Below are 25,648 nucleotides of genomic sequence, written 5' to 3' on the forward strand. Positions count from 1 at the left end.
GGAAGAAGATTTAAAGGGGGTAAATCAACAAACGAATGCCAAACAAACCACAGAGACCATTTTAGAGGAAACAGCTGAGCCACAGCAGGTTTTAGCTTGCTGAGACTCTTCTTCACATGGGGAAGAAAGTAATGGGTCTAATGTGTGCTTCAATCCCCTTTCTAATAGTTTCTCATCAAATAGAGGCTGAATTCCTCCATCCAGAGAGTTCCAGGGTGCCTCCAGGCTCTCCAGGGGTGGGGTCACCCAGTGGACAGGTGCCATGGAAATCTGAGGATGACCGTGAACACACTGTAGAGTGACGAGATCTTCCATGAGTGTGTTGGGAAGGTCTTCCAAGCTGACATGGTCTCCATTCCACTCTCCCCACCCCAATCAATCCTCCAGGGTCCCAGACTTGCCAATGATCTAGGACATTTGTAGATCACAGAAACATTTTAACTTCTAGGCATGAACACACACATATGTTCCACTCCATGACCAGTTGCAAAGGATATTTCACATTTCTATCTAAAGCTGAGCCTGGGCTAGGGACATCCTTAGCCATAGAACCAACCAGTGGCATCATTTCTTTTTATTCCTCTGTCTCACTGTCCAGTCTTAGGATCCAAGTCTGGATATACTCGGCTGAAAGCTGCTGAAAGGTTGCCATATATCGCACTGAGCTCCACGTCTCATTGTCAGACTTTCTAGAAACCGCACTCTGCCAAGCTTCCTGCTCCTCCTCATGGGAGCCTGGAGTACTTAGCAAAGCACACTGAAGAATGTAGGCCCTGAGCAGCTCAAACTCAAATCAAAGCCAGCCTTCTGCACCCAAGCTCCTCCTGTCGATTCCTCATATTTCCAGAGATATCCAACCTCTATTTTGCCACCAACCACCATTTCTCTTGACCTAGAATTTCTCCTCTCCCAAATGTCTTGACTCAACTCTCAAGGTCCCTACAACTCAGCCAAACCAGCTCCATACACCAGTCTCTTTCCTGCTACTTTCCTCACTATACCCCGTCTCCACCATATTCTCTTCTTTGCCCATGCCAGTGCCCCTGCCTGGAACAGCCTGATTCCTCCCCCACATTTTCAAGATCCAGCTCAAGTTCCCTCTCTTCACGGAATCTTTTCCCATACCACTGTGATCTCTTTCTTCCATACATGTCTATTACAGAAAACAAACAAACAACTGAGACCATATAGTTCCATACATAAAGTTCTCCTATAGTTGCCGATCTCCTGAGAGCAAAGGCTTCCATCTCATCTACTTCCCCTTTGTCCCCCAGAGGCCTCCCACAATGCTGGGCACAGAACACTACAGGAACTTGTTAAGTGCTGATTCATTTAGAAAAGGGATGCTGCTGGCCTGTCTTTCTCAGCCCTGGCTCTTTGGTCTTGGCAGCCTGCAGGGTCCATCCAGGCTGTGTTATTATTGGACGTTAGCAGTCAGGCAGGAAGCCTGGCAAGAACAGAGGGCCTTTCCAGAAGTGGAGGGGGTACTAGTTCCTGGGAGGGTTTGCATTTTATAAAAGGTTAAAACAACCTGGCTTAAACTGGGAAAAATTCAAATTAAAAAAGAAAAGCACAATAATCGTAAAGTTTCAACCAACACCCGAAGGAAAGGCCTCCCCAAATCTGAACATGGGGGGAGAATTCGAATCGAAGTAATACAAGAGCCTACCGTCTCCGTCGAACACCGGCTGGGTCTCCATCGTGGGTGTCGGCTTAGACCCGTCATCTGAATTGAGGGTTAAAAAGAATCGAAAAGAGACTACCATTATTGAGGTAAATACTATCTACTCTCCAGCACTATTGAATGGTTGGGGTTTGCACATGGCCCGGCCAAGTCCCAGTGAACAGACCGAAGAGAAGGAAAAGAAAGAAGGAAAGAACAAGAAGGAGAGGAGAATCACAGAGAGACGCCAACAGTAAGGCAATCCAGGTGTGCGCTTGCCGTTCCAGGGAAGGGACCCAAGTGGTCATGGCTCTGCAGGACCCCTTCTCATAACCCTGTACCAGCACGACTCGGTCAGCCCTGTTCTTCCCTCAGGAAAGCTGGGAGGCCTATCTTCACCAGCAGCCCTGAGGTTTGGCCAGAAAGGTTAGGAGATGTTGGCACACTGTTGGCATCAAATTCTGAGGTCCCCAGCTCCTTCCTGCCCTCTTGTGAAAGGTACTAGCCAGTACCTTTCTAGTGGCCTTCACTGAAGAGCTTAAGGAAAACAGGAGAACACGGTGCCATTTCCTCCCAAAGTCCTAGCTATTTCTCCATCTGCATCTAAAAACAAAGTGAAGGTAAGAAGGACTATTTCCCTCTCCAGCATGCTGAACTAAAAAGAATGGGGAATCCTTAGAACACTTTTAACTCTGAAACAGCATGCACCCCAATTCCCAAGGAGAGATGGGGGCAAACAAAATGGGAGAAAACATGAGTAATTGCACCCTGGATTTGCTTTGAAATGTCTAACACATGATAGGAGCAGGGAGTTCTCAGTAATCAAGTTCTAATACTTATGGTCCTAGTAGTATTGGCAGCTCTCTCTGTAGACCAAAAACCTCTACGGATCAGAGTAAGTTCAGACTTTATTTACCTTTCAGGACTCTGAATTACATTCATCAAGATCCCAAAAGCTTAATTTTGAACAGCATTTCTCAACTTTTTTTTTTAATTGCCCATTCAAGGAGTATTTTTAGACTTTTTTCTTAATTAATTTCCTAGTGAAATGTTAATAACAAAGATACATTGTATATCTGTTTGTGTACTGTATGTCTATCTGTGCTTTATGTGTAAAAAGAGCAAGTGCTCTTTTGTGCCCTAAGAACCAACTTCCACCTCCTTGGTGAAAGCTGGGAGCAGGTATCTTTACCTGTGTTGAGAACGCATACTTCCGAGATGTTTCTGTTTTCTCCCTTGGGAGGGGGACGGAAGGAGAGCACTGTGGTCTCGGACACTGTGGTTACACAGTCCCTTCTCCCCAAGACCCCCAGAGGTCTTTTAGGACTGAACACTATATTCTCCAAGCATTAACTATGGAGAATGCAAGTTCTCATATAGCCTGCAATGCCAGTCAGATCACCCATAATGACAGCCTTCACCATTTGGAGCTCCCAGAACTCTTGGCAGAGTTCCCTGCATCTTATCAGGGGAGGGAGAAAGAACACAGAGTCTTGATCCCTTTCTTACGCCAACACCCCACCTCTGGGATCTTAAGATTCAATAGCTATGGAGACCCTAACCTTTGCTTGAGGCTGAGGCCAGCAACCTGGTAGTTGTGTGACATCTGACCCTGCTATAATTCTCATGTGCCAACGTAAGACCCAGCTCCTGCAGCAGCCAGGGTGATCCTGAACTATCCGACAATCTCCCGCAGACATGAGACGTGGCAGGAGGAGAGGCGTAATGAAGCTGAATATCTTATTTGCCTCAAACTGGGGTCCAGAACAGCCATCTTTTGAAGCCAAACTGTGTACGTTTGATCTGGAAGTCACTGAGGGAGAAGAAACACAGAGCAGAGCCACACAGTGTCATTTTTTAAAATGGCATCACTTCCCTGACTCTATTAACACCTCTTTCTATTGAATTCAATGAACCACTGAATGAAGTTTTTTGGCAGCTGCAATGCACATTTGGTTGCTGCTGCCGGATGCAGAGTTCACAGTCTAAATAGACCTGCACAGTGTGCTCAGCCCCTCCACACAGGGTGGCTTCATTTCAGGAGTCTTAAAGGGAACAAAGGGAAAGTGAGAAATCAAACATTCTCAGAGGGACAACGATGACAAGCCAAGTGAAAAATGGCTTATGAGATATTTTAATATTCAATTAAAATCCTCCCATACTCCAAGAGCTGTATCTCATTCTGGAGCAGGATGACAGAAAATACTCTGTTTACTTCTCCCATCATCCACATGAGAGTCTGGGACTGCCCATCTGGTCCAGCAATCAGTAAAGAAATCTGCTGCTCAAGGGGAGGAAGGAGGGTTTCCAGTCTCCCCAGGGAAGTCGAGGACCTCCACGATTTCCCAGATGCAGGTCCAGAAGCCCACATAGTATGAAGCCACGTGCAGGGAGTGAATCTTCCTGCAGGGTAGGGTCACCGAGGGTGAAGACATACAGCTGCACTGCCACCATGGAGGCCCTAGCCGGAAATCTTTATGAAGTGAGAAAAGACAAAGTGCCCTGCTGCCAGGAGAGCCACCTGTGAAATCCAGCATGCCCCAAGGATGGGCAGCCAAGCCAAAGCCAATAGGACCCTCTGACCATCATCTCCGGGCACCTGGGCACCTGGCATCCAACCCAGCAAACAAGCGCACCCTTCTACCAAACAGAGGTCCAAGGCCTGGGTCCAAGGTCCACATCAGGCCTGCTTCCTGGCAAGCCCTGGGGCAACACCAGGACTCACACTGGGCCTGGGGGAGAGAGAAAAGCTTCCGCATGTGCCCCTGGCCTCCCGGTCTCCAGTGGGGTCACAGTGCAGATACCGGCTTTGCAACCAACTAAGCTGGGTAACCTGGACCCCTCACTTTTCTTCTCTGGGCAGTGATATCCTCTTCTAAAAATGAAGGATGGCTGCACCCCTAGCCTCAGGACACTGGGTAGCTGTAAAAGACTCTAAAGGCCTCTTAAAGAAGGTATTAAATCATCGAGTGTTAAATCATCTTATCCAACTGCTTACTTTTAAAACTGGATTTGTAGAATTAAAATTCCATAAAGTTTTAAAAATAAAAAATAAAGTAAACCTTACAACTCAATAAGAAGACAAACAGCCTGATTTTAAAATGGGTAAAATATTTTAATAGACATTTCAAAGATGCACGGACAGCTAATAAATACACGAAAAGACGCTCAATATCATTAGTTGTTAGGAAACCACGAATTAAAACCACAGTGAGATACCACCACATATCTACTAGAATGGCTAAAATTTTTAAAATAGAAACTATCAAGAGAAGGATGTGGAGAAACTCAAACCCTCATTCCTTGCTGATGGGAATGTAAAACTGGGTAGCCATGATGGAAAAGAGTCTGGCAAATTCTTTAAAAAGTTAAACATAAACTTACCATTCAACCCAGAAATTCCACTCCTGGGAATCTATCTAAGAAAAATAAAGACATATCCACCCAAAGACAAGTATACAAATACTGATAGCAGCATTATTCGTAATAGCCTTCAACTGGAAATAATCCAAATGTTCGTCTACTGGTGAAGAGATAACCAAATAGTGATATACCCATACAGTGGAATATTACTTAGCAATTAAAAGGAATGAATTACTGATACGTGTAATAATATAGCTGAACTTCAAAAACATTATACTAAATGAAAGAAGCCATGTGCAAATACTCCATATTGTTTGATTCCATTCATATGAAATGCCTAGTAAAGATAAATCTATAGAGACAGAAAGCAGATACATGGTTGCCTGGAGGAGGGAGTGGGGTATAACTATAAATGGGTACAAGGTTTCTTTGGGGGTGATGGAAACGTTCTCTGGTAATGACCGCACATCTCTATAACGGTACTAAATTCATTAAATTGTACATTTACAATGGGTAAATGTTATGGTATGTAATTATACCTTAATAAAGTTTTTAAAACAAAGCAGGGATGGAGTACCAAAGTCATCACAGGTAAATCATCAGGTGGCAGTAGCTAGATTATCAGAGCAATCCTTAATTTGGGGGGAGACTCTCCTGTATATCTTAAAGAAAAATATATCTGAATCTCAATTTACATGAATGCATATGATGATTTCATGTGCGTGTATGTTTAATCTTGTTGATTCTTTTAGACCTCAAATTGTAAGACTTTCTTTCTCTTTGATACCGTAATACTGTTTCAGACCGAGAAGAACATAGAATACTGAAAAAACCCGATTCAAAGATGACCATTTCTTTTACAGGGAGAAAAAAGTAAATTAGGAAACATTAAAAAAAAAAAAAAAGGCAAACCTGAGAGAATTTCTCAAGGATGATGTCAAGATCAACAATAGTAAGTGTTACCACATTTTGCAACGCTCAGAGTTTCTGGCAGGTGGCTTTCTTCATCTATTCTCACCACCGGCCAGGGCAGAGGAAGTCACCAGGCAGATAAAAAGAGATTGAGTTTCAGCACAAGAAAGTGATTTGCTCAAGGCTCCAGAGGCAGTGAGCAAGCGGTGCTGGAAACCACCCAGGCCCAGAGCGGGGCGTCTGGCCGCACGAGATCCCCCAGCCCCCAACCACGCCTCTCCTTGCAGGTGCAGCCCCAGAAAGCCGCAGCCCCCGCACGGGCTCTGCAAGCCTATCCAGACAGTGGGTTTGTGTGACAGCACAATTCTTTGCCCTGCGAGAAGGCCTGGCCCACGCACAGACAGCTGGAAGTCACTTCGACCCCTGATGACACCGTTCAAAGCCTCCTCTGTTTGGCTTTTTGATTCCTGATTGACATTCGCTGGCGAGTGGAGATAAATGCCGGGCTGAGGACAATGTTGACCGGCTCTGACTATTCTCAGGGAAAGACTTTTCAGAATAACAAACAAAACAAAACAAAACCCCCAAAACATTGGTGTGCTTATGGGACTGAATAGAGCCCAAGAGGTCCAAGGAAGCAGGGCCGGGCCTTTCAAGGGGCTGGCAAGTCCATTGAGGAGTTAATTGTTTGGGTGTACAATGAGTTTATTCTGACCACATACAAAGAGCTTTCTCTTCCAGGTCCTTCAAAAGCAAATGTGTCAAAGGGGCCAGAGGAGGAATCTGTATTAATGGCATCTCTTGGGGTCTCTGAGACTGAGGAACGTTGGAGAATGACAGAAAAAGAAACCACCACCCCCGTCCTGAGGCTCGGAAGGTCTCTCAGTGATCCCAAGTCCCCTTTAATTCTTGGGCTCTGCCCAAACCATGCCCATCACTGGCCACCCTCACTCTTGTATTCATTTAGGCTGCCATTGGCCGTCTTTTGCCAAGACATGGAGATACACTTCAGCCTGGTAGAAGTGCTGGAAGGTTCTTGCTTTTGAAGCGACCACATTTATGCCAGAGCCATCATCCCCCTCAGCATGTGACTCAGGGACCCAGTGTGAAAGTCAAGATGACTTATTCTGGGCCTCACAGGGAGACAGTGGTGCCTGTTTGCAAAAATGTCCCTTAGAACCTGGCCTGAATCATACCAGGAGGAGGATGGAATGTTAGTTAACCTCAACCTTTCCTGAGATGCATGTCCCAGGACCAACGAGGCTCAGAAATATACTGTGAGCTGTCCTGATTCTGACCTTTGAGAACACAAGTTATCTGGGTACTTCGGGTCCTTTCCAGAGCAAGAGATGAATCTTTTACATTCCATCTACCCACTTGCACACTCCTTCCCCAAAAAAGCTTAAAGCTGTCTTTTTGCAAGCAGTTGGCCACACCGTCAAGCTCCACATTTTCTTGAGTAAGAACGGAAACAAGAGGCTGGTGAAAAAGGTAGACCAGAGATGGAAGAAGGGGGCGTGGTGACAAAGCGGAGGAGAAGTAGGGGAGAGGTGGCCCTGGCAGCAGCAGAGTTGGTTCAGGGCTGGGTTCACCCAGAGACGGGGCTAATTTTTTTAAAACTCTTTATTTTGAAATGATTATAGAAATGATTTTGCAACAGGTAGTTGCAAACAAAGAGGTCCCATGTACCCTTCACCCAGTGTCCCCTAGTGATAGCATCCTTACAGTTAACATAACTATATGGATAACATCATAATAGTATAATATCAGAATCAGGATATTGATATTGGTGTAATCCAGGGACCTTATTCACATTCCACCAGGTTTGCATGTACTTATTTGTCGGTGGGTGGGTGGGTGGGTGGGTGGTGTGTCATTCTATGCAATGCTATCCATGTGCAGATTCATGCAACCACCACCACCATCAAAATATAGAACTAGTCCATCACTACAAACATCACCCACGTGCTACCCTTTTATAATCACACTTCCTCTCCTCCACCCCATCTTTCACCCCTGGCAACCACTAATCCTTTCTCCATCTCTATAATTTTGTCATTTCTGCAATGTTATATAAATGGAATCATGCAGTATACAATCTTCGGAGGTTGGACTTTTTCACTTTGCATAACGCCCTTGAAATCCATCCAGTTGTTGCTGCATGTGTCAGCGGTGTGTTCCTTTTCATTACTGAGTAGTATTCCATGGTATGGATGCACCTCAGTTTGTTTCACCCATTGAAGGACATTTGGGTTGTTTCCACCCTTGGCTATTACAGATAAAGCTGCTGTGACTATCTGTGTACAGGTTTTTGTGTGGACATAAGTTTTCATTTCTCTGGAATAAATGCTCAGGAGTGCAATTGCTAGAGTATATGGTAAGCATACGTTTTGTGGTTTAGTTTTTTAAGAAACTTCCAAAGTATTTTTCAGAGTGGCTGTATCATATTTCAGTCTTACCAACAATGTATGAAAGATCCAGTTCGTCTGCAGCCTCATTAACATTTGGTATTGTCACTATTTTTATTTTAGCTCTTCTAATAGGTGTGTAGTGATATCTTATCATGGTCTTAATTTGCACTTAAACATTTTTTTATTGAAGTATAGAGATTTACAATATCATGTAAGTTTCAGGTGTACAGCATAATTCAGTTTTTTATATAGGTATATATGTGTGTATATATATATATATATATATATTCTTTCTCAGATTCTTTTCCCTTATAGGTTATTACATCATATTGGGTATAGTTCCCTGTGCTATACAGTAGGCCCTTGTTGGTTAACTTGCACTTTTTTATAGCTAATGATGTTGAACACCTTTTTGTGTATTTATTTGCCCTCCACCTATGTGCTTTGGTGAGATGCCTATTCATTTATTTTGCCCATGTTTAAATTAAATTGTTTTTCAACTGTTAAGTTTTTTAGCATTCTCTGTATCTTCTACACACGTCCTATGCCAGATAGGTGGTTTGTAAGTATTTTCTCCCAGTCTGTAGTTTTTTAACTCTCTTAACAAGATCTTTTCAAGAGCAAGTTTTTAATTTTGATTGAGTCCAATTTATCAATTTTTAAAATTTTTGGATCACGTGTTTGATGTTCTCAGACACCAAAGCTCAAGGTTCACCTAGCTGTAAGTTCTGAAGATTTTCTCCTATGTTTTCCTCTAAAAGTTTTAATAGCTTTAGATTTTACATTTAAGTCCAAGATCCACTTTGAGTTGGTTTTTGTATAAGGCGTGGGATTTAGGGAAGGTCTCGGGGAGTTGTTTTTGTTTCTGTCTGTGGAAGCCCAATTGCTACAGCACCATTTGTTGAAAGGACTATCCTTCGTCCGCTGAATTGCTTTTGCACCTTTGTCAAAAATCTGTTTGCCATGCTTGTGTAGGCCTACTTCTGGGTTCTCTTTTCTGTTCCATTGATCTCTAGGTCAATAGGACAGTGAAAATACTCTGTATGATACTGTAATGGTGGATATCACTACACATGTGTCCATTCCCACAGAGTGTACAATACCCAGAGTGAATCCTAATATAAACTGTGAACTTTGGGTTATAATGATGTGTCAATTTAGGTTGATCAGTTGTAACAAATGTACTCACTCGAGGGGGGGGGATATTGATGGTGAGGGAGGCTGCACATGTGTGGCGGCAGGGGGTATATGGAAAATTTCTATATCTTCCTCTTAAATTTAAAACGAAGTCATTAAAAAACAAAAAGAAATAAACATTGAAAAAAATGTGGAGTCACCACATTTGTTCAGATGATCAAAGGGAAGCATGGACTGAAAATTCATAAAGGGTCATGAAGGGAATAAAACACTAAAGATCTCTTGGTTTAAAAAAAATCACATAGAGTGATTCCTCCCATTTTCTTTTTCTTTTTGAAAATTGTTTTAGCTACTCTAGTTCCATTGCCTTTCCACATCAATTTTAAAATAAACAGCCCTTGAAACTCGTGGCTTTCTTTCAACGGGTGCAACAGGACCGGAGAGTGACAATTCCTCGGCCTTGACCACAGGAGCTACGTGGCGCTTGGAGCTGGAGAAGTAGTTCGGATGTGGCCCTGAGGCCTGTCCACCCACGGGCTGAAATCGCTGGCTCCCTCCAGCTTGCTGGGCCACAGCTGGAACTGAACTCATTCATCCAAGGAACAGTGAGCTAAGGAACATATTCTCGGTGGCCTGACAAGCTCTGGGCTGTCTCACCTGGACTTTGGGGGCACCACAAAGGTACCAGGCATAGGAATCAAGAACTTGCCGGTGGGCCATGCTCATCCCAGGCAGCCTCCTTCAAGGGTCTTTCCTTAGAGGCTCTGGCCGTGGGAGCTGCTGACCAGGGCGTTTGCAGGTGCCACCTGCCTTCCCTCCCCTGCTTCCAAGCATCCCAGTATCTAGAGGTCTGTGCCCCTCTGGGAGGCTTCACCTCCACCCGAAGATACCCTCTACAAGAAGAGGCTAAGGACCATTAGAATGTGAGCTCCACAAGGCGAGGGCTCTTATCATTTCACTTGTTACTGGATCCTCACTAACTAAAAGCTGGCACTTAGCAAGGTCTCAATGAAAATTTGTTGAATGAAAGAATAAAAGAGCCAAGTATAAAAACACTAATGGTTACTAACAACGCCAGGGACTCATTAGAATCCATGGCTAGAAGGCTTTTCCAGGTCACTAAATCCCATTTCCTCTCTAGTCCTTGGAAATCAGGATACGGCAAGGATTCACACTCTTCGTTTAGCATCCTCCATGCATAAACTTTCTTTTGGAGACCACAGAATAGGGGCTGAGATGGAGGGCGGGGGATGAGTAGACGGAGCCCTGCTGGGGGAGTAATTAAGCGTGGGTAGAGGGAGATATGGTACATGCATGAACACTCAAGCACCCTCGCACACACCCCTTCTGCAACCCATCTCTTCAAAGCTGATATAGTGATAAGCCAGGCTTGGTCCAGGGTGGCTCAGACACCAGAAAGCAGCAGTAACCTGCATGCAGAGAGGAAAAGAGCCACCTCTCATGGGCCTGGAGCTGCTTAGGCACCGTTTGTAGTAGGCACGTATCAGAATGAATGCTTCTTCACAGGGAATTCCAATGTGAGCCGAGGCCAACCCACAGAGGTCATTAGCTGCCCAGCTCCATTCAAATACAGCCCAGAAGCAGCCGCATAGCACAGGGAGATCAGCTCAGTGCTTTGTGACCACCTAGAAGGGTGGGATAGGGAGGGTGGGAGGGAGGGAGATGCAAGAGGGAGGGGATATGGGGATATATGTATATGTATAGCTGATTCACTTTGTTATACTGCAGAAACTAACACACCATTGTAAAGCAATTATATCCAATAAAGATGTAAATATATATATATATATATATATATTAAAAAAAAAAAAAAAAAGAAAGGAAATCCAGCCCAGGCTGGTAGGTAATCGGACTTGAGCTATCTGATGGCAAGGCTGACAGATCAGTTATGGATCCAGCCTCCCCCTCTGTGCTGGGGGAAGAGAAAAAGGAGGTAGCTGGGAAGAGGTTAAAGTCACGTGAACAGGGGTGACGCTCCACGTGTAGAATGCTCTGAGATAGCCAGCCTTGCACACCTCAGCCAGGCTTGAGGCAATGGAGTAAACCTCCTTCAGGTGTGCTTAACCACCACGAGGGCGGAGGCTAGAGGCTGCTTGGTCCCCTTCATCTGGGAGACCCGCCATCCATCATCCCTGCCCTAAGCACCTCCCTCAGCCCTGAGTGAGAGTTCTGCTAGCTCCATCACTTGAGTGACAAAGGTCTCCAAGTTGGCACCAACCTGTAGACCAGACGTCAGGAGAGATTCTAAAAACTGAGACCCAGAGAGGGACCTTGGAGAAATAACTGTGACTCACTCTTCACTTGGAACACAGACTACGGAGTAGCCAGTGGGGGAATAAAAGAAGTTTCAGCAAATTAAAGGTAGGTTGGATTTTGGAAGTTTCGCTTCTCTCCAAGATTGGTTTGACAAACACAGAAGCCCATGCAGAAAGTGTAAGCAGTTTGCTATTGTTTTTATTCTTCTCTCATTTTCCTTACACTGCTCACTCCCAGACCTCTAGGAAGTAGGAAAAGAGAAAATTGCAGAAAACTCCCAATAACCCTATATTTTCATTTGCCATCTATCGAAGTATCACCCTGGGATCTATAAGGTCCTGGGCGCTCAGGAGAAAAAGTTCCCAGAGAACTGCCAGAAATCATTGCCCAAGTGCTCTCCCGCTATTCTCCCATTTAATCATTCTTCACCCGCCCCATCAACACCCCACTGGAGGCTGAGAACTTCCCTTCCACACCTCATAAGTAATGAAGCCCAGGACCAGTCCCTGACTTTGTGTTTGGTTATCCTGGAAACCCCCCAAATCACCCATATTTGTTAGCATCAAGACCCCTAAAAGAGGCACCTCAGGAAAATCCACAAGCCTTGGGGGGCCAGGAAAAGCTTCTCAGGGTAAAACCACCATCTCTAAACACATTTTGCTTCCCATCCACTTTCCTGCTTCACTGGAAACCCAAAATTCCTTTCTGTCTCTCAACTTCTGCAGCTTTCAACTGTTTTAGCAGCAGATCGTCAGAGCTCAAGGGGCTGCTGGGGGCCCTTTCCTCTCTTCTGATATTCCTCTGTAGCATCAATAAAAGACATGTGGCTGCACGTGTGCCCTCCACCCCCCAAAACACACACATACTCCTTCCATCTCTCTCCGAGGGCGAGGATGGACGGAGAAGGGAGGGGTAGCAGGATGGGAGTGCCCCAGATCAATGGATATTTGAAACTCAAACACATGGCCCGGGACCTACCCTGCATGTGTTAATTACCACACATGTGCCCATAAAGGAGTCTGTGAAACACAAGGGGCCCAAAGAACAGAGCGAGGCAAGGACATTCCAAGGGATTAAGTAAATAGTCTGAAGCTCTGACCCTCCTCCCCTCCCGGAGCACATGCATCTGGGTAAGATAACCGGACCTCCCTCCCTCCGTCCCCCACTTCTCCCCTCGGGCCCACACCTGTGGACCCAGGATCAGGAGCGACCCAGACCTCCTTGCGAGCCAGACGGCTGTGACCTGCTACCGCCTGGCCTCTCTCCCTCTCCCCTGCCTCCCGCTATCTCCCTGGGCCTCTTCCCCCAGCCTCCTCCCGCTCTGCCTTTCTCCTTTTTCTCCTCCTCTCCTTTGGAGGACTGATTCCTGGCTGGCAACCAGACCCTCCTTCGCACAATACGCCTTTTCATTCCTCCCCGGTGGAGAGAACTGATCCCTTCAAGCCCCATCCGTGGAGCATGTTCAAAAAGGCAAGAGGGTGGGGAAAGAAGGAGCTGGGTCCGTTCCTCCCCACCACCACCAACCCCCCAACACACACACCCAGACCCCCGGCCTCGCCCCCTTTCTGGCCGTCCTCCGGGCTTAGCATCCTTCTGGGCAGGTCTTGGGCTGCAAGCTCCGGCTCCAGGGAGATGCCTTCTAGGAGACCCCACATGTGGGCATGAGCCATCAGACAACGGTCCTTTGTGTCCTCCCACCTGCTGCCCTCCGGAGCACATTCCATTCTTAAGCGGCAGCTGAAAAAGGGACCTCGGCGGGGCCGACACAGGATATTATAAATGCCCTCTCGCACCCTGTTCCCATTCAAACCCCAGCTTCCTGGACAGGTGTGGCTTCAGGTGGCCCTTCCTACAGGTGGCCCGAACCTGCTTTTCACTGCACTGCCCATGGCAGACAAACAGAAGAGATTCAACACCTCTGTGGACCCTCTGAAGTAGAAGGAAAGAGAGGCCACTGGGCAGAAGTCAAGTGTCCAGGGGCGAGTCAGCCCTAGCATCTCCCCCACCCCTCTGCCAGCCCTTTGCACCAAAAAGGAAGCCTCCACACAACAATCTAGGAGGGAGGAACCCACCGGGGTAAGGGAGCAAAGAGCTAGAAACCGCTGGAAACTTATCCCCCTGACACGAGGCTTCAGACCCTACCCCCGTTCCCTGCATCATCCTTGGAGGAATTGGATTCCCCTGCCTTCTTCCAACTGGATCAGCAAGAGCCCACCGTGACCACAGGTCTGGTTCTTATTGTTATCCACAGGGTACAAAGCCACAACAAACTAGAAAGGACAACCGGGGAAGTACTTCTCTGTGCAGCTGAAGAACCAAAATCCTCTGGTTGGCCTTTCTTGCTGCAGGTGCTTCATTCAGCAGCATGCACTCAGTTCCCTTTGGTGGGGAAAGTCTGGGTGGTCCGTTTTGCATGATTGCTCTTTTTCTTCCCTGCCACCAGGACCTCACACCCAGGAACAAAGGCTATGCTCCTGAAGATTTCAGTTGCAACAAGCGAAACTGAAGGCAGCTCCCTTTTCCAACCCCAATAAATTACAGGCAGACACGCCACTCACAGTGTTGATGATTTCAGATCTTTGCAGAAAGTAACGTTCATCCCCTCTCCTCCTTGCCCTCCTAGAAGGGAACTACCAACACTGGAGGCTGTCTCCCCCTGTGCTTGGAAGGACCTGGAAGGGTGCTTGCTCCCTTCTTTCACCCACTTACTCGTTCCTGCTCGCTGGAAGGGGAGCAGCCCGTCGGGTCGCTTGGTCCATGGTTTCTAGTGGGTGGTGGTATCACCAAGCTCCACTTCCATGTCTTCTTGGAGGGACAGCATGCAGCGACAGCATGTTCTCCAGACTCTCGGCTCCTGCGTTCAGGCAGTGGGACTCTGCCTCCTGTTCTGGTCCCCAAGGAATAAGCACTTGGGGCAAGGTCCAAGGCTTTGCCTCGGTCTCCCTGTGACTGCGGTGGAGGGTAAGCCTGTACATCCCACACTGATCCTTGCATGCCCAACTCTCCACATGGACTCTTATGAGCATGAAGTTCCCAAGGCCCAGATGCAGGTGGGAGGGCTCAAACTCAGTCGAGACCTCTGGTCTGAGTTTTACCCGAGGGCACAAAATGGGGCTTCTGAAGTGCTTGCATGTGCAATAAAACTGATACCTGTTTTCCATGCAACTACCAATGTGTATGCTGTCCTAGAAGTAAGAAGCGGTGAATCCTAGTGTCAGCACCCTGGAAAGGATGGTCAGCACATCCCAAGGACCTATTCCTCATGTCGGCTGGTCCACTAAACAGCACTCAGACAAATGCCCTAGTCGGGCCAGCTGCACAATTTGTAGGGCCCAGTGCCAAGTGAAAATGCAAAGCCTTTTGTTCAAAAAGCAGGAAAAAAGGTGCCACAAAAGACACGAAAATATCAAGCCTTATCCTCTCTTCCATAGTCTCTCTCTTGACTTGTCCTGATGTTCTTTAATTTGCTATTTAGCGTTGTTCTAGGTAATGAAAAATGAAAACTCTAAGCGTATTGTGGAAGCCCTGTAGCCTGCATCACAAGAGCTATCTGCCAATGGGGCCGCAGCAGGTAAGCATAGTACACGTGTCTCTTCTGCTCACACACACACTTCTTTGTCCCACTGGACTATACTTACAAAACTCAAGTTCAAAGGAAAATAATTAAGAATTTCAAGATAACAGCTGCATGAGTCACCTGCCCATGAAGCATCTAGTCTTAGTGAAAAGAATCTGGATGTGCTGGGACAATTATCAAGGAAAATCAAGGAGGAAAAACTGTTCAGATGGATCTCCAAAATAAAAGAGTCAGGGCAGACTTGGGCATACCTGCCTTCATTGTGCTTTTCTGTTTAATGCTGGCTACACTGGTAGCTTATTGACTGAACTTCCCAGGAACCAAGAGTCTCAGGGTCCCTGCCAGCTCTGTGCACTGCACTTGCTCACCTCTCTCAGAAATTCTGGGAGCTTGGTCCCCACCGCCATACGAGCCTTACTTACCTCCGGGCTTCTGGGAGGAAACACAGAATAAGAATGGGAATTTTCTGCGGGGCACTTTTAGCTTTCACCCCAGGCTCCTTCCATCTTGTCTAAGAATGCCTGCTTGGACTGGCTTTAGAAGCAAACATTCAGATAAAGCGTGAAACTCCACTCACCTTTCCTTCCTGAGTTACCCTGGCTCACGGGCTTATCGGTGACTGAACCTTGGGTGAGAGGGGAAACAAAAACACAGACATTCAGAATGCATCGCGGTTGGTTTCTTTCAAAGAGTTGGTAAAGCCTGATGTTATGAGCATGTGGTTATGTATATATATATATTGTATACACATCTAGGAACATTATATACAAAGTGAGTACATACATACATGTGACTGGGGTTTGTTTAACATCAATGTCACTGATATCACAGCGCCGTTGAGATGAACAATGATTTCCAGGCTCCCTGGCAATAGTCTTGACCAGATTTTTACAAAATTCCACAACCACATAACTCCTTTGTTGAACATTCCACTGACTGCCCCTCACCTCCACTTCCCACCAACTCCATGTTCTGAGCCCCATCCAGCCAGGGGGGGCCAACTGAAAAGAAAACCCCTCTCACTGCAAATGCAATGACTGACATCCCTTGCTGGTTAGGGCAGGAAATCGGCGATTTTCCATCTGCATTAAGTAGAAAATTGTTGGCCCAATTGTAATGAATGGGCCAAAATAGTCTGAGGCATGGAAACAATTTTCTAGATGCAGCGTGTTCCTCAAGGAGCGGGCAGTCTGGGGGTTTGGCCAAACGCTTTGCCCTGCATGTGCTTGGATGCCCTGTGCCGCCATCCGACGGTCCTGACCCTGTTGCACCTGCCTTTCCCATGACACCCAACCCCGCACATGCAGGGCACAGCCAGCCCAGGAACACCAGGGCATCTGTGGAAGTCCCCGCGACGAAAGAGAAGAAACCCATCATAATCCATAGCCAACCCCTTCTCCGTATACTAGCTTTGTGAGAATTCAATTATATTTCCCTGCATGACTTGTTTCTAGCACATTTGTTTGCTTTAAATGAAACTTTCCAGGTCATTTGCAAGGAGGGCTCATTCCTCCTCCTCCCCCTCCCCACACCAACCCCAATTAAGGTTTCCAGTTTCCATGTAAACCACAAATAAAGTAAACTTTCCTTTTTGGCCTGCAAATTTTGGTTTCCTAATGTAGATACTTACGGCCCTTTCCACTCACCTTTCCCCTTATATAGCAGGGCTGGTTGAAAAATGAATAAATTTGGGGAAAAAAAGGAAAACGTTAGGACAGCAGGACTGCCTTTGGAATTTCCCAGAGGTTTTAGAATAATGTTTTAGACTTTGCTTGCACTTAAAAATTAAAAATAAGTAAATAAATAAAATCTCATATACACAGATTACAGAGAAATAGGAAGCAGCTGGTGGATGGGATAGGCTTTTTTTTTGTTAACGCTGCATAGTGAATTAAGGGAGTGTCTTGAAGTCCCTTTCCATCTGAATGGAAGTGGGAAGTGGGAAGCTTGCCTAAATCCAAAAGGCACAATCCCACAAAACTGATCTAAGAACAAAATTTCTCTATGCCTATAAAGTTGGAAATAAAAAGGACTTCATTTTTCCTATGGACTCACCCAGAGGGTTGTTATAAAGCAGTGGTTCCCTAACCTGTCTCATCATGAGAACCACCTGAGAAGCTCCTAAACACGTGGACCCCAAGTCTCCATGACCACTGGATCCGAATACGGAAGAAGCCTCGACACCTGGGTTCTTTTTGAATTCCCCAGGCACTGCTGATGACAGCCAGATTTGAGGGCCGCGGTTATGAATGTTTTCCATCACCACACATTACATTGTTCAGGGGTTGCAAACGTATGGCAACGTAGACCACCACCCTCCTCTCCTGCACCCGTGAAAGACATCCCTAATTGGTTGTCACAGCCTTTGATGTTGAACTCCAACGCAGTCTTGAAATTTATCTCAATAAAGTGTGCACCCAGGGCCACGAGCAACCAAAAGCACACAAGCTACAAACTTATATGCCACGCTCTCTAGAGGTTATGGCCGATGCTTGAGAAAAGAGCATTGAACCAGAAACTGAAACTCAAAATAAATAGATACATACACACAGACATATACTGACCCTATCACCCAGCTGACAACAGAGCAAGCATGTTTGGGTAGACTCCTCCCTGACCTGGAAGAGGGCTCATAACCACCACCAATCTTTCAAAAGTGCACCCACAAGATTCAGGAGACCAGCCAAGGGGGTCTCTCTCCCACCCTTTTCTTTCTTCCCGCCCTTCCCTACGGTACCTGAACATACAGGAGTTTTGTTCTGCACAGAAGAGCCACTGATGGGCTTCCCATCTGGGGTGACACACCAGCAGTACCCCGTGTAAGTATGGCACTGCACCTGTTCGGGGAAGTGGGACGGGGAAAAGAACCGTAAGTCTTGGGTCACAGTATCCACAGTCACCTCCCAGCTCCTCCAAAGCATCCCCAGCATAGCGGAGAACTCCTTCGACCTGTCACCCAGCATCCCTCCCCCGAGTGGCCCTTGAAGGCTGGCCAGACAACATTGATTACATTTTCTGTGTGACCCCCAGGAGCAACCATAGCAATTTACTGTTTCCTTATGACATTTAATGCTTAATCTCTTATACCGTACTCGGAGACGTTCACTGTGTATTCCATCCATTTGTAAAAAGTTGATTGGTGGACTAATTTGGCAAGTACAAGTTGGAATGTCACCACTGTGGGTTGATATGACCCTTCTTGAAGAAGCAGAGACAAGGGAAAAGCTTTTCTTCTTTTTCTAGCTTTTCCCAGCATCCGTGCCTATAGTCAGCCTGCCTATTGATCCCATGGCTTTCTTGAGAAAAGGGCACATGTGATGGGGTTACGGTAAAAACAAGGCCACTTGTGCCTGCAGGTTCTAGTTCTAGATGCCCTGCTGCACCACTGTGTGATCTTCCTCAAGTCTCCGTGATCGGGTCCACGCTGCCTGGGAATAGTAAATGAGAATGAGGCTTTTGGCTTCGTTCGGAGTAACTCTCCTTTCTCTCTCAATAGCTGTCATTCTGTCTACATCCTCCACCCCACCCCACCATCCTTTTCCCACCCACTTTCTACACAAATCAGGGCATCATTCCCCTGCGTAAAACCCCTCGATGACTGGTCATCGTACTCAGGATGGAGACGATGCTGATTTGCACGAGCTTGAGGGCCCCCATGATCTGCCCCCTGCCTATCCCCACAGCCTCATTCTACTCCCAGGTCTCCACACCCCCCATTCCAGCCACAAGCTGGAATGAGCCTTTGAGCCTTTGAGGCTCACAAACACATCCTAGGGTCTCATGATTCTGAACTTCTGTTTGCTCCAACTGGTCAACCTGCCCAGAATACCATTCCCCAACCCATCCCAGCACACTCCCAGACCCTCTGTCTTCCCACCCCATTCATGATACACCTTCTTCTTAAAGTGCTCCCAGCCTCCCCACCTCCTCTCCCTCCTTCCTCTGACCCTCCACACACCCTGGTTCCCCAAATTCAGAGCCCTTATTACAATGAGCTTAATGGTTGATCTGTCTAGTCTATCTCCCCCATTAGACTGTGACCTTGCTAAGGCAAGGGACTGAATATTGGCTATTTCTATATTCCAAGCATCTAGCACAATGCCTGACGTTTATTGTAGGCATTTGATGAGTTGAATAAATGCATGAATTATCATATTTCCTAAATTCCTGGTCTCCATCCATTCTAAAAAATATAACAACAATTTAAACAGCCCTGCCACACTAAATGTAGACCTCAATGACAAGATGTGTGCCAATTGTACAGGCATTAAATTGTGCGGAAAAGGTGCCTCTTGGGATCAAGGACACATTAGAATTGAGGATAGACAATAACAGCATACAAATCAAGTGGTGAGGGATACAAGGAGTACAGGGGCAAAGGAGAGATTTGACAGCCTGGGTAAAATCCAGAAGTTATCAGCAAGACAGAAAAGCTACAGAAAAGGCTTCTGCTCTCGTGTGGGTACCAAACATCACAGTTTTCCCCAAAACTAGTTGCTTCATTGAGACCTACCCATAGAAATCAGGATAAGAACAAGATGCAGGGCATCTTGTTCCTACCAGTAAAAAATGAGCATTTTTATTTACCTCTACTGTCCATGCAGGGAAACTGTAGTCCATGCCTTTACCCCAGGACCATGTTTCACTCCTGCTTCCTCTCGTGGAGATAATCCATAACCCCATGGCCATGGTTCCTACCCCAGATTCTCACCCAAGATCCATGTCTTAAGGCAGGTTAGTGCTACCTTCTGAGGAAGCCTAAGGGTGGAATGGAAAGAAACCCAGACAGACCTGGGTTTGAATCCTGATCCAGCCAGTTACGAACTGGCACGTTACTTAGCTCTCTGAGCCCCATCTATAAAATGGGGATAACAGCACCAAACCTGAAGGGCTCTGACAATGAAAACAGTGTGAGTCCAGTGCCTGGCACGGGCCGGTGGCCGGATACAGGATGGCTGCGGCAATGATTGCTCTTGGCTGTGTCAGAAACACCCGGCAAGCCGGCCTCCTAGTGGGCCAGAGCTCCCCTGGGAACCCCCGGAGGTTCAGGTGGGAAGTACTGCTGGGAACTTGGAGTTCACCCCTTCAGGTTCTGTCCGGCCCACAGGGGATGGCTCCGAGGGATGACTCCTTGCCAGTGGCAGCATTTTAATGGGGGCTGGCTTGCTGTTTCTTCCTCCTTGGCCAATAATCACCTCTGGGGAAGCCTGTCCCTGGGGCCAGGTGGCCACGCCAACTCACCTCTGGGCCCCTTGGCTCCCACGGCCAAGGCCAGCCTCCCTTTCCGTGAGGATGGTACCCCACCCAAGTCCAGCTCCGAGGCTGCACGGAGCACCCCTCCTCCCGGGCCTGCAGAGTCCCAGCCAAGGCTACTGGGGACAGAAGCACATGCCTGAGGAAGAGACTGAGCCCAAAGCTTTGTTTTGGTGGATTTAATCTGACCTCGCCGCTCAGAAGGTCCCAAGGGCCACATGCTCACTGAGAGCGCCCATTGCATCCGTATGGGCTCGGGGACACTGCCTCCCAGCCCCCAGCCAGGCCCACAGGCCCAAACACGGGCCCTTTCTCCCCAGGGCCCTCGGCATTCTCCTCAGACCAGGCTCCAAGGAACAGACTCCAGGTGACAAAACCCTCAGGCTGAAAGCTGCTTCCAAGTACTTTAGCATTTTATAACTGGAATTGAATGAGGAATGGTTGCCACGTTCCTCTGAGGCTTGGAGTCCACCGTTATGGGCACACCTGCCCCAGGTGTGCTGCAGGAGAAGGAACAACAGTGAACAAAAGAAGACCCAGAGGATGCAGGCAGGGTCTCTGCCTGCAGGAAGTGCTGGGAGTGCCCAGCAAGGTCACTTCCCTTTGCTGAAGGGGTGCTGAGTGAATGGACCCATGGTTCTCAATTGAGAGGTTGTTTGTCAGTTGTCTTGGGGAGTTTCCAAGATGTCTTCTTGAAGAAAAGGAAATTACAAGGAGACGGAAAGTAATGGTCATAGAGTCAGACTGCAGCCCACCTTCCTTAACTGACCAGGTCTGCCACTTCATTTTAACTGAACCACTGAACTTTCCAGCCCTCTGCAGCCTTGGAAAGGTTCACAGTCAAACCAAGTTTCAGCCTGTCCATGACTATTTAAAAACGGGGAGATAATAATACCTACCTCACTCAGTTGTAGGGAGGATTAAACTAGATAATGTAAATAAAGCACTCAGTTCACATGGTAAGTGCCTAGTTAAACTTAGCTATTTATTTTTATTATCATTATGTTATTTTTTAGCCAACTCTCTGTACACTCAAAAAAAGCACAGCTAGGTTCTCTGGTAGAAACTAAAGAACATTCTATTCTGCCCAGCCCCAAGGGAGGGGGCGATCTGAAATCAGCAAAAAGTGTGAACAAGTTTGAGTAAGGGAAGGGGAAGCTTGTTTTCATACAGAAATAGTTCTGTTACTGTCAGATGAGAGAAGTCAGGTTTCTTGCAGAAAAGCAATCAGGATGTAAATTCTATAGAACCAATGGTTTATATATACATGATCAAGAGGTAAATCCTACCTAGTTTCACCTTCTCCCTTGCAAATGTATTTATTCTTTTAAATTAGTAAGTAATCCCCTTTGCTCTATCTCTGCCCCACAGCCCACACACCAGCCTCAAATTAATCAACTCTCAGACTTAATCTATGTGAAAAGCATGGGCCAAGAGGAACTGACAAGGCAATTGACTATTTCTAGTGTCTAGCATCTAGTGCAGTTTTCAAATCTCAGGGTTGTTCTAGCCACAAAGGTACAGATACAAACCATGGCGTTTGTTCCTACCCCACTCTGGAATATTCTGGGAAGGCTAAAAGGTAAATTGATGGGTCTTCCTTAAGAGACAAAAAGTGTTTTTACATCAGCCTAAGTGAGGTTACTCTCTGGTTATACTGTAACTACGCTGTGCATATATATCTGGTACTCCTAAAGGTGCTTTAAAAACAGTGTATTCTTAGGTAGGTAAATTTCATCTCTGACTCATATACTTAAATATTTTTGGCAAGAAGCCCTTTGCAAAAACAGCCCAGCAGTGTACTTCAGGTCAACCTTTCTGTCCAAATTAAGGCAAATCTGAAATTATTTTAAGCTTGTTACATTAGGTCAATTTGTGGACACCTGGAAGAACGTGGGAGGCTAGGACTCTGAGGGAAGTTGAGTGACTGATGAGCAGAGAAGAACAGAACAAACACCAGCTCACAGGGCAAAGCCAATGGGGCTTTGGAGGAAAGCCAATGGAGGAAAGCAGGAGAAAAGCAAGGGAGACAACGGACCATGTAGAGAGACAAGGATCACTCAGGTGCCACGCCCCAAATGGAAAACAACACCTTCTACATTTACAATGACTTTTCAATCACCACGGTGACAGACACATTATCTCTTTTGGGTCTCAAGGTCACCCAGTGTGCAAATCTTTCCTAGGAGAGGTACAGGGAGCAGAGGTTACTTGTTCAAATGTTACAGCTAGTTCGTAACAGCACAGGGATTCAGATACCGATCTCCAAGCTCTCATAAAATTTCAGAATTGACAGAGCTGGAAAAAGCCTTAGGGATCACCAGTCTCATCCAAACGCTTTACAAATGAGGAAACTGAGACCCAGACACAAGAGAGGTAGGATGAGGGCCAGGACCTAGTCCTGGCAGACAGAAGTCCCCCCAGACCTGGAAGGGAGATGAAGAAAGGCCTGGGTCCCAGTGCTGGTGTCTGAGGGAACTGTCTTTGTGCCCTGTAATTCTCTGGCAGATGGAACTCTTTTGGGGGAGAGGGAGAGGAGATAAGATAAATATTCCAATCAAGAGTCTTTTGCTCCAGTTTGAGCTAGAGGCCATATCTGGAGTGGTTCCGACAATAGCATGGGGGCCTCTGCTGTGCCCCCTGACCAGCCTGCTTTCTTCTGGCTGTTCTTGGAGGTCTTCTCGGACAGGAGTCGGACCTTGCATCCTAAAGCAGCTTCTTTGTTGTTGGACTTTTGCTCTTTTTCCTACCAGCTTCCCTAGGAGAACAGTCTCCCTTGCGTGCACCCACTTCCTTCCCTTCTAGAATGTGAAGCTTCTCTTCCTCCACCTTTACGTCTGTCACTTTGATACAGTGATGAATACAGTTGGTGTCCTATTGGGTGTGACTAGGAATTATTGGAGATGAAAGGGTTCTCTAGCCAAATAACTTTGGAATATTGGGTCAAATAAAATTAAAAGATTTCTTGACTGCAGAACTTCTCAGAGCCTTAAATCAGTTCATGATTCAGCTCTGAGAGGAAGATATCATTTGCAGCAATTCATAAACTCAGTTAACTGTGGGACCCTCCCTTAACTTTGTGTGGGTGAAACCGAATCCCCTAACACTGAGTTTATTATTATTTATTTATTTATTTATTTATTTATTTTTTTTTTTTTTTTGCTGTACGCGGGCCTCTCACTGTTGTGGCCTCTCCCGTTGCGGAGCACAGGCTCCGGACGCGCAGGCCCAGCGGCCATGGCTCACGGGCCCAGCGGCTCCGCGGCATGTGGGATCTTCCTGGACCGGGGCACGAACCCATGTCCCCTGCATCGGCAGGCGGACTCTCAACCACTGCGCCACCAGAGAAGCCCCTGAGTTTATTATTTTTAACCTCTCTATCTAAAGCGTTATTCCCTTTCTTGTCCCACCCTTGTTCCTCTCAGGATTGAGGAGTATCAAAGAAAAGGGGGAAACCAAGCAGGACCCTGCAGGGCCCTTCCAGGTACCAAAGCCCCATTTCTTATTCGTAGAAAACTACACTAAACGAAAGGCTTTAGGCTCCTAGGCCTTCTCTGAGTTCCAAAGAGCAGACTCAAGCAGTTACTAATTAGGGAAGTGAGAGAGTACAGAAACAAAGGAAAAGCAGTGAAGCAAGAAAAGTAATGATCGCTTAAACAATACTTCAATGATTGTAAAACACAGTCCTAGCTCCTCCTCCAGGGATATACATAACCATCTGACACACATCTTTGAGTTGTTCTGCAGAAACTAAGACCCCTCCACCCAGGTGGAGGATGGTGACTGCAAGCTAAATAGAAGCATGTGGACCCCAGACTGGTTGGAACCAGAAGGTTGCTGATTAAGATCCAGAAACATCACCCTGTTACCTCACCACCAACCAATCAGAAGAAAGTCCATGCGCTGCAAGCCTCACCCCAAATGTTGCCTTTAAAAACCCTTCCCTGAAAGCTGTCAGGGAGTTCAGGTCTTTTGAGCATGAGCTGCCCATTCTCTTTGCTTGCCACCCTGCAATAAATGCTCTACTTTCCTTCACCATAACCTGGTGTCAGTGGATTGGCTTTGCTGCACATGGGTGAGGGCAAATGGACCCAAGTTTGGTTTGGTAACACAGGGAGCATTCCATGGTAGTACTAGTGCTTTCTGAAACATGATTTTTTTCAAAAAGAAAAAGAAAACAAAAAGCAGTAAAATGAAGTGCAGGGCCTTGCTGTATTTCTCTGCTTTTCCCAGTTGTACTTTCTCACTATCCAGGTATCAGGCTTTCATTTAGTTTACTCTTTTTTGAAACAATTTTCCTCTGGCAAATCCCCACCTCCTTTTCTGTAATGCTTTCTCATGCTCTATCTATTAAGAAATCCATCCTGAATTGCCTTAGACCTTCATTGACACCTGGGATCCCCTCCAAGGCACCTCTACCCTGTGGCTACATCACCCCATTCCCATCCCTTTTCTTTGCACTTCTTTTGTAAAATAGAAAAATGTGAACCATATGCAAAGGGACAGGCTTGATTCAGCATTCTTCTAGCAACTACCACACTTGTAATGAAATGACTACTATCATGTACAGGAACATTTCCTAGTGGGAGAAAGTTAAACTAAAAGCAGAAGGCATGTGGCTATTTCTCTAACTCTCCTTGGCAGTGGGAGTATGAGACCTTTTTTTTTTTTTCTTTATAATCTTCCAGTTGCTCCAAATCAGTTAGTAGGTTTTTTGGATTAAGCTAATGCACAGTGATAGTTAAGCATCTTGCAGTAGATCCACCCAATAACTTTGTTTCAGGGCAATATTGTTAGCAGGTACATTTTCCTTTTGTCTGCATACTCTATAGGACCTCTAAGAAATTGTTTTTCCACAAGTGCCATGTACCCTGGCTGGATGACTGAGTCCCTGGGCCATCTGGGGTTGCCACTCATCTCCCTAGAACCTCTATCTCCATCAGAAGCTGCAGGAGAACATTGTTTATTGTGTTCACAGTAAGATTTACCTGGAGGGCTTATGAAAACAGATTCCTGGGCCCCACCGACAGAATTTCTGGATTCATTAGTTCTGGG

The 25,648-nt window shown here is 46.4% G+C and overlaps 1 protein-coding gene across 3 annotated transcripts in view; it reads right to left on the reverse strand.

The window, feature by feature from the left end:
• SMOC1 (SPARC related modular calcium binding 1) overlaps positions 1-25,648 on the reverse strand; it is a 154,313-nt gene that overhangs the window by 36,551 nt on the left and 92,114 nt on the right. For 2 of the 3 annotated variants that reach the window (XM_060095925.1, XM_060095924.1), the window contains exons 4-6: positions 18,078-18,177; positions 15,918-15,965; positions 1,670-1,759 (exon numbers count right to left, since the gene is read on the reverse strand). In XM_060095925.1, the coding sequence (XP_059951908.1) occupies positions 1,670-1,759; positions 15,918-15,965; positions 18,078-18,177 (238 nt within the window). The remainder of the gene's footprint in view (positions 1-1,669; positions 1,760-15,917; positions 15,966-18,077; positions 18,178-25,648) is intronic. The other variant, XM_060095926.1, reaches the window with a different exon arrangement.

The sequence above is a fragment of the Mesoplodon densirostris genome, chromosome 4 (assembly GCF_025265405.1).
Source record: "Mesoplodon densirostris isolate mMesDen1 chromosome 4, mMesDen1 primary haplotype, whole genome shotgun sequence".
NCBI classification, from domain to species: Eukaryota; Metazoa; Chordata; class Mammalia; order Artiodactyla; family Ziphiidae; genus Mesoplodon; species Mesoplodon densirostris.